Below are 13063 nucleotides of genomic sequence, written 5' to 3' on the forward strand. Positions count from 1 at the left end.
GTCAATGACCACAGGAGCCCAGTGAGCATGTGCAGCACCAGGTTGTCCTCTGAGCATGTGCAGTGGGGAGATGAGCAGGATTGCAGAGAGGAAAATGGAGTAGAGGATTGGTGCGATGATGCAGCCTCATTTGACCCCACTCTTCATTGAGATAGGGGGATGGTTCTTTTAGCAAATTCAGCGGATATGGGAAAGTTTGATGGTCAGCGTTGAGTAGGAATAGGGTGGATGGAGCAGGAGTTGGGTCTCTTGGACAAGATGAGCCCTGAGAGGGCAGGAGGGAGATTCAAGAGAAACAAAAGGAAGATATAGGTTTTCGTGGATGTGGAACATAAAGATCAGGAGCCAGTAGAAGATTACATTGAATTAGAGAGAATAGAAAGTCCGGAATAAGACCATTTTGTTCAACGAGTTTGTGCTGGTGTTTATATTTCACACACGTTTCCTTCCATTCCATCTGCCTCCTCCCAGCCTTTCAGCTTCTCTTCCTCATCCCTTTTCTCTCATTCACTCATCTCGTTTCATTTTGAAAACATCGAAGCTATTTCACCTCACCCACTTCCTGTGGCAGTGCATTTCACATTTACTCTGAGTTAAGTCACTTCCCCTCGTTTCCCTTTTGGATTTAGTAGCAACTATCCTGTACTTATGGCCCTAGTTTTTGAATCCCCCACAAGTGGAAACATTGACTCCACATCTACCATTTCCATTCCATTCATCATTGAAAAGGTCTCTATCGTGTCACCTCTAAGTCTTCTCTTTTCGAAAGAGAAAAGCCCCAACCAATTCAATCTTTCTCAATAACTGTAATCTCTCATTTCTGATATCATCCTTGTCTATTATGTATCCTTGCATCATGTACATCATCATTGCAAAGTTTATTGCTCTTTCGCCAGTGATTATAGGGAGTCCAGAGCTGCGCACTGACTCCTATACACATTGAACATAATTTCACTATTTCTGAATTCGGTACTTGTAATAAATCCCAGTCCTTTGAGTATTTGTAGCTGAATTGTTGATTTGCCATCATTTTGAAAATTATTTGTTCACTATATCCTGAGATTGCCTTGCTTTTCTACCCCATTCACTTTCTTTTTCTCTAAGGTGTAGGAGATGTTTGTACTTTTCATGCCAAAGTACATCATTGCACATTATCCATGTTAATGTTTATTTACCACTCGACTGCCCAGTCTGCAGGTTTTCTAATGTTGTTTTGTAATATGTTCAGCCTTCCTCAGTGTTAGATATACAGCCTCCAGTTTGTTATCAGCTAAAAATTCATGTTGAGTAACCTGTTCCCAAGTCCGAATCATTAATGTACATTATGGCTAACAGTGGACCCAGCACTGATCCTTGTGGATCACCACTTTCAACCTGTTTCCAATCTGAAATTGGGGAGGGGCGGGAGTGAATTGCATGAAAGTCGCATCAGGAAGTGAATAAAATAGATGCATTTCAGGGGAAAGTAGACAGATCTATGAGGAAGAAAGGAATAGATGGTTACATTGGTAGATTTAGATGTGAAAAGATGGGGGGAGGCTCGAGTGGAGCAAAAACACCAGGAGTAGCTGGGCTGAATGGCCTGATTCTGTGATGTATATCCCCAAGTAATCTAGCTCTAAATCAGCGGTATTAATTCTGTCTGGAATCGGCATGGCATTAAACTGAAAACTAAAATCAAACTTTACCAGGCCATTGTCCTGAGCACCCTGCTGTATGGAGCAGAATCCTGGGTCTGCTCTTGCAGCCACATTAAAGCTGTGGAACACTTCCAGCAAAGACACCCGAGGTCCATCCTGAGAATTAGGTGGCAGGACAAAGATCACAAATAACGAGGTTCTCCATCACGCTGGGTTCGACAGCTTGGAGACCACCCTCCAGACAATTCAGCTCCGATGGCCAGGCCAGGTTTCCCACATGGACAATCACAGAATTCCCAAGCTGATCTTCCATGGGGAACTGTCTCAGGACAAACAGCATCAAGGTGGTCAGTACAGCCGATACAAGGACACCCTAAAAAAGAGCCTCACAAACTCCTGCATTGCAGACCACCTCTCCTGGGAAAACACTGCAGTCGGCCGGCCGAGTTCTGGTCACTACATTATAGGAAGGATGTGAGTGCACTGGAGAGGGTGCAGAGGAGATTTACCAGGATACTGTCCGGGCTGGAGGGTCTGAGCTATGAGGAAATATTGGATAGGCTGGGGTTGTTTTCCCTAGAGCAGCGAAGGGGACCTGATAGAGGTGTATAAGATTATGAGAGGCGTAGATAGGGTGGATAAGAAGGCACTTTTTCCATTAGTAGGGAGGTCAATAACCAGGGGGCATAGATTTAAAGTAAGAGGTAGAAGGCTAAGAAGGGAGTTGGGATTTTTTTTTCACCCAGAGGGTGGTGAAAGTCTGGAACTCACTGCCTGAAAGGGTGGTTGAGCCAGAAACTCTTGTAATGTTTAAGAAGTATTTAGATATTCACTTGCATTGCCTTAGCCTCCAGGGCTTTGGGCCAAGTGCTGGAAAGTGGGATTATTGTAGTCAGATCTTTGCGAGCAGTGTGGACACAATGGGCTGAATGGCCTTCTTCTGTGCTCTAAACGTCTATGAGTCAAAAAGTGGAGGCAAGCACTGAAATTTGGTTCAACGTGTTTCCAGGACCATTTACACCATACTCAACATCCGACATGCCCAGAGGAAGGTCAGAGGTGGCACAGCTGCAGAAGTTAACCCAAGCCCCACCATTAACAACAATATGAATGGCCAGTTCTGTGGATGTCCATGCTGATCCCGCACCCAACTCTTCAGTAAGGATTGGACCCACAGAAAATGATTAAATCATTTACAGTTTGGACACACGAACAATGAGGAGTCTATCCCAACATTATCCATGTTCTCTGTATTATTGCGGTGCTGTTAATAAAGTCATTGTGAGACAATCTGTTAATGTGAGCTTGATTATCTGGTGTCTGAATCCACAAGATTCACCATTTAGAGTCAACAAGATGAACAAGGAAATAAATCATGGCCCAAAACTCCAGATCGATATTCACAGGAGGAAGTCTGTTATCTAACACCTTGAGTGGACAGAACAGAGAAAGATCCCAACTGTAAGAACCCTTCAACCATTTATAAATATCTTTAAAATGCTGACAGATTCCAGCTGTCAGTTTCCATCACATTGACATCAATGGAAGGTGAGAGTGTGGTTATCCAAGGGCTATAAGAAACACTAGTTAGATCACAGCTAGAATACTGAGTCCAGTTCTAGTCAGCACATTACAGGAAGGATGTGATCAATGATGGAGCAGGCTCAAGGGGATGTACTGTCTACCCTTGCTTTTATTTCTTGTGTACTTTTGAACAACACTGTGAATCATTTCCATTCAAGCACAGCCAATTCAGCACCCACCCTTTTACCTCCTCCCTTCCAACATTCCACGTCCCCAAACACACTTTCCGGGTGGCAAAGTGATTTTCTTGTACTCCTTGGTATCTAGTGATGTGTATTCGCTGCTCATGATGTGATCTCCTCTACACTGAGGAGACTAAATACCGAATGGGTGACTGCTCTATGGATCATCACCATTCGGGTTGCAGTCATGATCCTGAGCTTTGAGCCATTTACCAGTTTAATTCTCCACTCACTCCCTCTCTGTCCTCGGCCTCCTGCACAGTTCCAATGAATATCAATGGAAGCTGGAGGAAAAGCAGCACATCTTTGATTAGACACTTTACAACCTTCCAGACTGAACATTCATTTCAACAATTTCAGATCATGACTACCACTCCTATTTTTTTCATACAGTAGGTGCTGGTGATGGTTCTGCTGTACTTCCTCTGGGCCTATTTTTTGTTTCTCCTCTTGTCCCATTAGTCGATTTCCTTGTCTCCAATGTTGTCTTGCACCATCATCCCGTTTGTCATTTAATCGCAGCAGCCTTCCATCCTATCACAAGACCGTTTGTGCTTTCCCCTTCTCGCTCTCTGTTTTTACTGACTCTGTATTAGTTTGTAAACTATTAAATCTCTAAATTCTTCCGGTTTGGTTAAGAGGTCACCAACTTGAAACATTCACTCTGTTTCCCTCTCCACAGAAGCTGTTTGACCTGCTGAGTGTTTCCAACATTTTCTGTTTTGAGGTCGGATTTCCAGCATCTGCAGTATCTTATTTTTGGGTTCACAGTGGATCAGTTTTCGCTGAATTACCGTTCCCTGTTTACAGGTGAAGAAGGAGCTTTTACAGAATGAGACAATAACTGTCCCCCTGTTCGACTTGAAATTAAACTCACTGTTAATTCCTCCTCAGTAACAATTGTAAACACAAAGTTTCCAAAACAAAAACAAAAACAGAATTACCTGAAAAACTCAGCAGGTCCGGCAGCATCGGCGGAAAAGAACCCAGTTGACGTTTCGAGTCCTCATGACCATGAGGACATGAGTCGTCACATGAGACTCGGGTTATGAGAACTCGAAACGTCAACTCTTTTCTTCTCCGCCGATGCTGCCAGACCTGCTGAGCTTTTCCAGGTAATTGTTTCTGTTTTGGATTTCCAGCATCCGCAGTTCTTTGCTTTTATCACAAAGTTTCCAGCCGGGATTGAACCGGGGACTTTCTCATGTAAAGTGAAAGTGATAATCAGTGCACTAGGGAAATGAGTGTGAATCCCCCCCGGACAGAGGGGAACTGACCATCCATCTCTAGCTCTAATTCCCAAACAGAAAATGCTGCCAAGAATCAGCAAGTCAGGCTCAGTCTGTGACCGCTCTCACCATCTGAAACCGTCACAATGCCCGGCTGATTGACGGCAGCTCTGGACCAATAAAAAGAGGGGACGTGCCCGGAGGACCGAGTGGGAACGGCTGGTCCTCCAACCAATCGGAGAGAATGAGGGGCGGGACCGAGCTGGGAGTGAAGCATGCGCAGTGTGAGTAATGGCGATGGAGAGATGGATCTTTCTCTGAGGCTCAATCGGTGAGTGTGTCAATGGCGGGGCGGACGAAGCGATGGATTCGGAGAGGCTACGTAAACAAGTTGTGCAAACCGCAAACCCAGGGGACCGTCCCCCCGTTTGCACCAAGCGAGGCCGCAGATTTCTCGCAGTTACAGACACAGGTTAACGGCCGCCATCTTTATTGAGGGCAATGTGCAGCGGGGCGCATGCGTGGCCGCCATCTTTGTAGGGGGCAATGTCTTTGGAATCTTTTCAATGATGCCACAATGGGAACAACTTGTCCATCAAACTGCTTCACGTTTTGAGTTACAATGTCTTCTTGATGAGGCAGAACAGCGACATATGTCCAAGTCAGTGACAATAATTTGTATTTATCTTGTGCCTCTAACATAATAAAACTTTGCAAGTCATTTCACAGTAATGTCACAAAGTAACACTTGATACTGAGTCACATAAGGAGATATTCAGGCAGGTGACCAAAAGCTTGGTCAAAGAGGTAGGTATTAAGGAGAATCTTAAAGGAGGAAAGTGAGTGGAAAGGTTTAAAGAGAAAATTCCAGAGCTTGTGGCCTACGCAGATGAAAGAACGGTCACCAATGGTGGAGTGATTAAAATCAGGAATGCTCAAAAGGCTGGAATTAGATGAGTGCAGAGATCTCAGAGGGGTATGTGGCTGGAGGAGATTGCAGAGATAGAGATGATCACAACCATGGAGAAAAACAAGGATGAGAATTTTAAAAATTGGGTGCTTCTTAATCGGGAACTTTAATTCGTCGGTGAGCACAGGGGTGATGGGTGAACAAGACTTGGTGCGAGTCAGCACACAGCAGAGTTTTGGTTGACCTGAGGATTACAGGGAGGTTGGATGTGGGAGGCCGGCCAGGAGTGCGTTAGGATAGTTAAGTCCAGAGGGAACAAAGGAATGGATGAGAGTTTCAGCAGCAGATGAGTTGAGACTGGAGTGGAGTCAGGCGATGTTACTGAGGTGGAAATAGGTGGTCTTGATGATGATGTGGATATGTGGTTGGAAGCTCATCTTGGGGTCAAATATTTCACCATGGTTGTCAACAGTCTGATTCAGTATCAGACCTTTATCAGGGAGAGGAATGGAGTTGCTATTATAATTTGCTGCTCGTTTACTGAGTAAAGGAGAAATCTGGAGCCAGTTTTTCCTTCACATAGGTTAATTCAAATCACTTAGAGAACACAGGCACAGAATCCCTTCACAGTTGGAAACCGATTCTTATATACTTTAGAATGATGCCCTTACTATTCCCCAATTAGTAACGTTGTCAGAGGTAGTTGGGATTGTGGAGCTAATATTTCAATCAGATCAGCCATGATTTTATTGAATGGCGGAGCAGGCTTGAGGGGCCGAGTCACCTACTTCCTGTTTCGAATTTTTATCTTCAATTGTTTGTCTGTAACAGCTGCTCTCACTTACAACTAGGTCCTGCCCTTCATTGTGACAGGATTCCAATATCAACATCAGTGACTAGGGAATGGGGTTTGTAGCAGGGGTTTAAAGACAATGGAGGAAATTTCTGTTCATTCAGTGCTGGATGTCAGACAAGTCAGGACGGTGAGTGACTTGGAGGGGAACTTGGAGGTGATGGTGTTCACATACACCTGCTACCCTGGTCCTTCTAGGAGTTGGAGTTTGACAATTTTGGAGATTCTGTCAAAGGTCTGGTCAGGTTTAAGGCATATAAAATCCTTGCCCTTCATCCGTTGCCTCTCCTACCATCTATTTCTACTTCTCCTGTCCTCTCTTCCTCGCGAGACCAGAGTCTTATATAGGCCCAGACTGGGCGGCAGGTTCCCTTCCCTGAAGGAAGTGAACCAGTTGAGTGTTTATGACAATCCAGCAGTTTTCATGGTCACTTTTTCCTCGTGCCGGCCCCACAAATTCCCAGATTCATTCAGCTCAATTTCACAACCTGCCTTTGTGTTTTTATGAGTTCTCTTTCACTCCCTTTTATCTGTTTTAAATCAATTCCACAGGGTATCAGAAGGGGAGTATTTGAGTGAAACCAAACCACATCAGGATCTGACAGAGTTGCCTAATTTATCGAAACCTGAATATCATCGGATTTTGAACATGGAAAGAAAAAGCACCGTTCACAGTGGGGAGAAACCGTACACGTGTCATGCGTATGGACAAGACTTCAGCCAATCATCTGCCCTGTCAGAACATAAATGCAGTTACAATGTGGAGAAACCATGGAAATGTGGTGATTGTGGGAAAGGATTCAATTATCCATCGGACCTGGAGAGACATCGTCGCTGTCACACTGGCGAGAGACCGTTCACCTGCTCCATGTGTGGGAAGGGATTCACTCAGTCATGCACCCTGGTGATACACCAGCAAATTCACACTGGGGAGAGGCCATTCACCTGCTCCGAGTGTGGGAAGGAATTCACTACCTCATTCCACCTGCTGAGACATCAGCAAGTACATACCGAGGAGAGGCTTTTTCAATGTCCAGACTGCGGAAAGTGCTATAAAAGTTCCGAGAGTCTGATGGTGCATCAACGTATTCACACTGACGAGAAACCGTTCAGATGCTCTCACTGTGGGACTGGATTCAGGTGGTCATCTGACCTCACTAAACACCAGCGAATTCATACTGGGGAGAGGCCGTTCACCTGCTCTGAATGTGGGAAGGGATTCACTGATTCATCCACCTTGCTGAGACACCAGCGAGTTCACACTGGGGAGAGACCTTTTAAATGTCCAAACTGTGGGAAGTGTTTTAAAAGCTCTGGGAACCTCAGGTCCCATCAAAAAATTCACATGGAAGAGAGACTGTTCAGGTGCTCTCACTGTGGGACTGGGTTCAGGCAATCATCTGACCTCACTAAACATCAGCACACTCACACTGGGAGAGACCATTCACCTGCTCCGAGTGTGGGAAGGGATTCATTAGTTCATCCAAACTGCTGACGCACCGAACAGTTCACACTGGGGGGGAGACCATTACCTGATTCAAGTGTGGGAAGAAATTCACTCATTTGTCCCAGCTGCTGACAAAGGTCAAGTAACCAGACTGATTGGATTAGTGTTAATCACATCCAGGACACAACCACTTACATTGGGATCTGTTCCTGCTGATGTGACTAAACTCCAGCCCAGTTATAGGGGTTGATATTGTGATGAGAGTGAAATAAATTAGCTTCTTGTTAAACACACGGTGTCTTTTAACATTTCCAACACAAGTTACATGCGAATTAGGAGCAGGAAAAGGCCACTCACCCCTTCGAGCCTGCTTTTCCATTCAATAAGATCATATCTGATCCGATTGTAACTTCAACCCCACTTTCCTGCCTACCCGATAACCTTTCACTCCTTTGTTAACCAAGAATCTCACTACCACCGCCATAAAAATCTTCATAGACTCTGCTTCCACTGCCTTTTGAGGAAGAAAGTTCCAAAGACTCATTACCCTCTGAAAGAAAAGAAAATCTTGTCATCTCTGTCTTGAATAGGTGGCCCCTTATTTTTAAACCATGACCCCTAGTTCTAGATTCTCCCACAAGAGGAAACATCCTCTTCACATCCACCCTGTCAAGACCCCTCAGGACCTTATATGTTTCAACCAAGTCTCCCCTTACTCTTCTAAACTCCAGCGGATACAAGCCTAGCCTGTCTAACGTTTCCTCGTTAGACAACACACCCATTCCAGGTATTCATCTGATAAACTTTCTCTGAGCTGCTTCCAAACATTTACATCCTTCCTTAAATAAGGAGACCCAATACTATGCACAGTACTCCTGATGTAGTCTCACCGATGCCCTTTACAAGTGAAGCATAACCTCCCTACTTTTCTATTCAAATCCACTTGCAATTTAAGTCAGTTATACAAATTGTAAAAAATGTTGAGGCGGCAAAAACTGATTCCTGTGGCACAACATTTGTCACATCTTGTCAACCAGAGAATGACCAACTTATACCTGTTCATTGTTTCCTGTTAGCTAGCCAATCTTCTATCCATGTCATTAAGGTACCCCCTACACCAAGAGCTTTTATTTTCCACAATAACCTGTGATGTGACACCTTATCAAATGTCTTTGACAAATCTAAGTACAGTACATCTACCAGTTCTCCTTCATCCATGGCACATGTTACTTCTTCAAAGAACTCTAATGATTTGGTTAAACATGATTTCCCTTTCATAAAGCCATGTTGACTCTGACTGATTACCTTTACTTTTGCTAAGTGCCTTACTATAGCCTCATTAATAAGAGCATCTAACTTTTGTGACAGATGTTAAACTAACTAGCCTCTAGCCACCTTCCCTGTAGCTTTCTGTCATTTTCTCCCACCCCCACATCTTTTTGAATTAAGGGAGTTACATTCACTATTTTGCAATCTAATGGAACCTTCCCTGAATCTAGGGAATTTTGGAAAATTAAACCAATGCACCAACTATCTCACTAATCACTTCTGTTAAGGCCCAAGGATGAAGTCCATCAGGAAACCAGGGACTTGTCAGTCTGCAGCTCCTATAATTTTCTCAGTACCACTTCCCTGGTGATTGCAATTTTCTTGAGTTCCTCCCTCCCTTCCATTTCCTCATTTACCGCTATTTCTGGGATGTTTCTTGCATCCTCCATACTGCAAAGGCACCTGGCTAGAATGTTAAACTGTGATGTCCTGCAGCAGCATTTTGGGTCTTTGTTTTGAAGAAATGGAATTCGGCTGTTCTCATTAGGAATGCTGGAGACAGACTGATCAACAATGTCATCATCAAATGGCACAGCACAGTAAGAAGGCCATCCACTCATCGTGTCTATGCTTCAGCTTTTTACAACGATCTTTCCAATTCATCCTTGTTTCCTTCTCTTTCCCCAAAACACTGCTTTTCTCCTTCTCAAATCATTGTCAAATTCCCTTTTGAAAACTCGAGTTAAGAAAAACAATATTGAAAGAGGTGCAGGAATTTCTGTAGTGTCCATGAACGTGTGTGAAAATTAGCAAAGTTTTCCGGACCCAATCACATGAAGAGTTCGGCTGGTGAATCATATACCATTTTAAACAAAGAAACTATGTACTAAACTATTGATTTCAAATTGAATTTTCAGAAGAATTTTATTTTGATCAAGTATCTCCTCATTTGTCTCACTTGATGTATACAATCTAATTACCCTTGCTTTATAAACTGTTACAGAGGCCTTTAAAAATTCATTCATAGAATGTGGGCATCGCTAGCAAGGCCAGCATTTATTGTCCATCCTTAATTGCCAGTAAAAAGGTGGTGGTGATGTGTCTTCTTGAACCGCTAGAGTCCCTGTGGTGTAGGTGCACCCACAGTGCTGTTAGGGAGAGAGTTCCAGAATTTTGACCCAGCAACAGTGAAGGAATGGAGAGATATTTCCAAGTCACAATAGTGAGTGGCTTGGAGGGGAACTTGCAGGTGGTGGTGTTCCCATATATCTGCTGTCCTTGTCTTTCTAGATGGTAGAGGCCATGGGTTTGGAAGGTGCTGTCTGAGGACCCCTGGTGAGTTCCTGCAGTGCATCAAGTAGACGGTACACACTGCTGCTACTGTTCATAAGTGGTGGTCTGAGTGAATGTTTGTGGATGGGGCTCCAATCAAGCGGGATACTTTGTCCTTGATGGTGTGAAGCTTCTTGAGTGTTGTTGGAGCTGCACTCATCCAGGCAAGTGGGGAGTATTCCATGACACTCCTGAGTTGTGCCTTGTAGATGATGGATAGGCTTTGGACAGGGGGTGAGTTACTCACTTCGTGATTCCTAACGTCTGACCTGCTCTTGCAGGCACAGTATTTGGCTAGTCCACTTCAGTTTCTGGTCAATGGTGACCCCCAGGATGTTGATTTTGGGGGATTCAATGATGGTAATACCATTGAATATCAAGGGGCAATAGTTAGATTCTATCTTGTCAGAGATGGTCATTTCCTGACACTTGTTTGGCACGAAAGTTACTTTGCACTTGTCAGCCCAATCCTGGATGTTGTCCAGGTCTGCTGAATTTGGACGTGGACTACATGAGTGGATTGACGTTATTAAAAAGAGGGAGAGGTTTGCTCCAGCGATCCAAAGCCCTGGTTGGATCACACTGAAGACTGGGTATATTTTTGGGAGCAGCACCTTATAAACGGTCAAAATTTGCCTTGAAAGTTTCAGAGGAGCCGTATTGATGAGGTTGGTGGGTTTTGGAAATTGAAAGTTGTACATCCGCAGCTTGTGGCACTATTTCACCTCACCATTCACTTCATGTTCATGTCTAACACACTCGATGCTGTTATTGGCTGAACAAGTCTTCTGTGTTTGAACTAAACATGCTATTATTCGGCGCTCCCACTCCTGCCACCCAGGTTTGGCCCTCATCAGGGAATGTTGTTTCCTTGTTGCTGTGTGAACTGTCACAATGAACTGATCCTGGAGTCTCTTTCCCCTGGGATCTACAAAACCCGTCACTTCTCTTCCTCTTTCATTCCCACTCCCTCATTCCTCGTTTGGGAGGAAGAATGAGGAGAGACAGTATAAATTTCAGTGACAGGGGAAAAGGTTGGATAATGTCAGGGACAGAAAGGGCAGACGGCCCTCTTTCCCTGCTGTGACCATTCTATGATTTCATGCAAATAATATTAATATACTCGCAAGGTCTGTAGTTGTGGCCAAGTGGTTAAGGCGATGGATTAGAAATCCATTGGGATCTCCCCAAGTAGGTTTGAATTCAGCCAACTAAGATTCTCGTTGTTTCTAATTTTAACCGAGGGCTGATGGAACTAATTATCGTTTAAATAGAGGGAAAGCCATCCAAACACATCCGTGTTCTCTTATTTCCGTTCATTTCTCAGCCTTCCGCAAATTTCCAGTCGGAAATGGAATAAAAACTGAGCCAAGTTGGTGATATTATTTCATTCTGGTATTTGTCTCTCCTTAGGCCTCTGTCACTTTCGGTGTGTATATATTATATATGTATATATGAATTTATTTACAGGATGTGGGTGTCGCTGCCCAGGCTAGCACTTACTGCTTATCCCTAAATGCCCTTGAGTGAGCTGCCTTCATGAACCGCTTCAGTTCCTGTGGTGTAGGTACACCCACAGTCTGTTGGGGTGGGGGGAGCTCCAGGATTTTGACCCAGTGACAGTGAAGGAACAACGATATATTTCCAAGTCAAGATGGTGAGTGGCTTGGAGGGGAACTTCCAGGTGGTGGTGTTCCCATCTATCTGCTGCCCTTGTCTGTCTAGATGGTAGTCATCATGGGTTTGGAAGGTGCTGCTAAGGAGCCTTGCTGAGTTTCTTCAGTGCATCTTGCAGATGGTACATACTGATGCCACTGTTCGTCGGTGGTAGAGGGAGTGACCGTTTGTGGAAGAGGTGCCAATCAAGCTGGCTGCTTTGTCCTGGATGGTGTCAAGCTTCTTGAGTGTTGTTGGAGCTGCACTCATCCAGCTAAGTGGAGAGTATTCCATCACACTCCTGATTTGTACTTTGTAGATGGTGGACAGACTTTGTGGAGTCAGGAGGTGAGTACTCATTGCAGGATTACTAGGCTCTGACCAGCTCTTGTAGCCACAGTATTTATATGGCTAGTCCAGTTCAGTTTCCAGTCAATGGTAACCCCCAAGAAAGTTGATAGTGCAGGATTTGGAGATGCCATTGAATGTTAAGGGACGGTAGTTAGGTTCTCTCTTGATGGAATTTGTCATTGTCTGGCACTTGTGTGGCACAAATATTATTTGCCACTTGTCAGCCCGAGACTGGATATTGTCCATGTCTTCCTGCATTTGGACATGGACTGCTTGAGTATCTGAGGAGTTGCGAATGGTGCTGAACATTGTGCAAATCATCAGTGAACATCCCCACTTCTGGCCTTACGATGAAGCAGCTGAAGATGGTTGGGCCTAGGACACTACCCTGAGGAACTCCTGCAGTGTTGTCATGGAGCTGAGATGATTGACTTCCAACAACCACAATCATCTTGCTTTGTGCTCGGTATGACTGCAACCAGCAGAGAGTTTTGCACCCCCCCCCCACCCGATTCCCATTGACTCCAGTTTTGCTAGGGCTCCTTGATGCCGCACTTGATCAAATGCTGCCTTGATGTTAAGGGCCGTCACTCTCACCTCACCACGGGAA

At 44.6% G+C, this 13063-nt stretch overlaps 1 protein-coding gene across 1 annotated transcript; it reads left to right on the forward strand.

Annotated features, from left to right (window-relative positions):
* Positions 1-4910: 4910 nt before the first annotated feature.
* LOC121273854 (gastrula zinc finger protein XlCGF17.1-like) lies at positions 4911-8134 on the forward strand. Its single transcript, XM_041180992.1, has 2 exons — positions 4911-4966; positions 6951-8134. Exons 1-2 carry the CDS (start codon positions 4911-4913, stop codon positions 7891-7893), a joined length of 999 nt encoding a protein of 332 aa, XP_041036926.1. The 3' UTR covers positions 7894-8134.
* Positions 8135-13063: the final 4929 nt, after the last annotated feature.

Source organism: Carcharodon carcharias (assembly GCF_017639515.1).
Source record: "Carcharodon carcharias isolate sCarCar2 chromosome 27 unlocalized genomic scaffold, sCarCar2.pri SUPER_27_unloc_2, whole genome shotgun sequence".
Taxonomy (NCBI): domain Eukaryota; kingdom Metazoa; phylum Chordata; class Chondrichthyes; order Lamniformes; family Lamnidae; genus Carcharodon; species Carcharodon carcharias.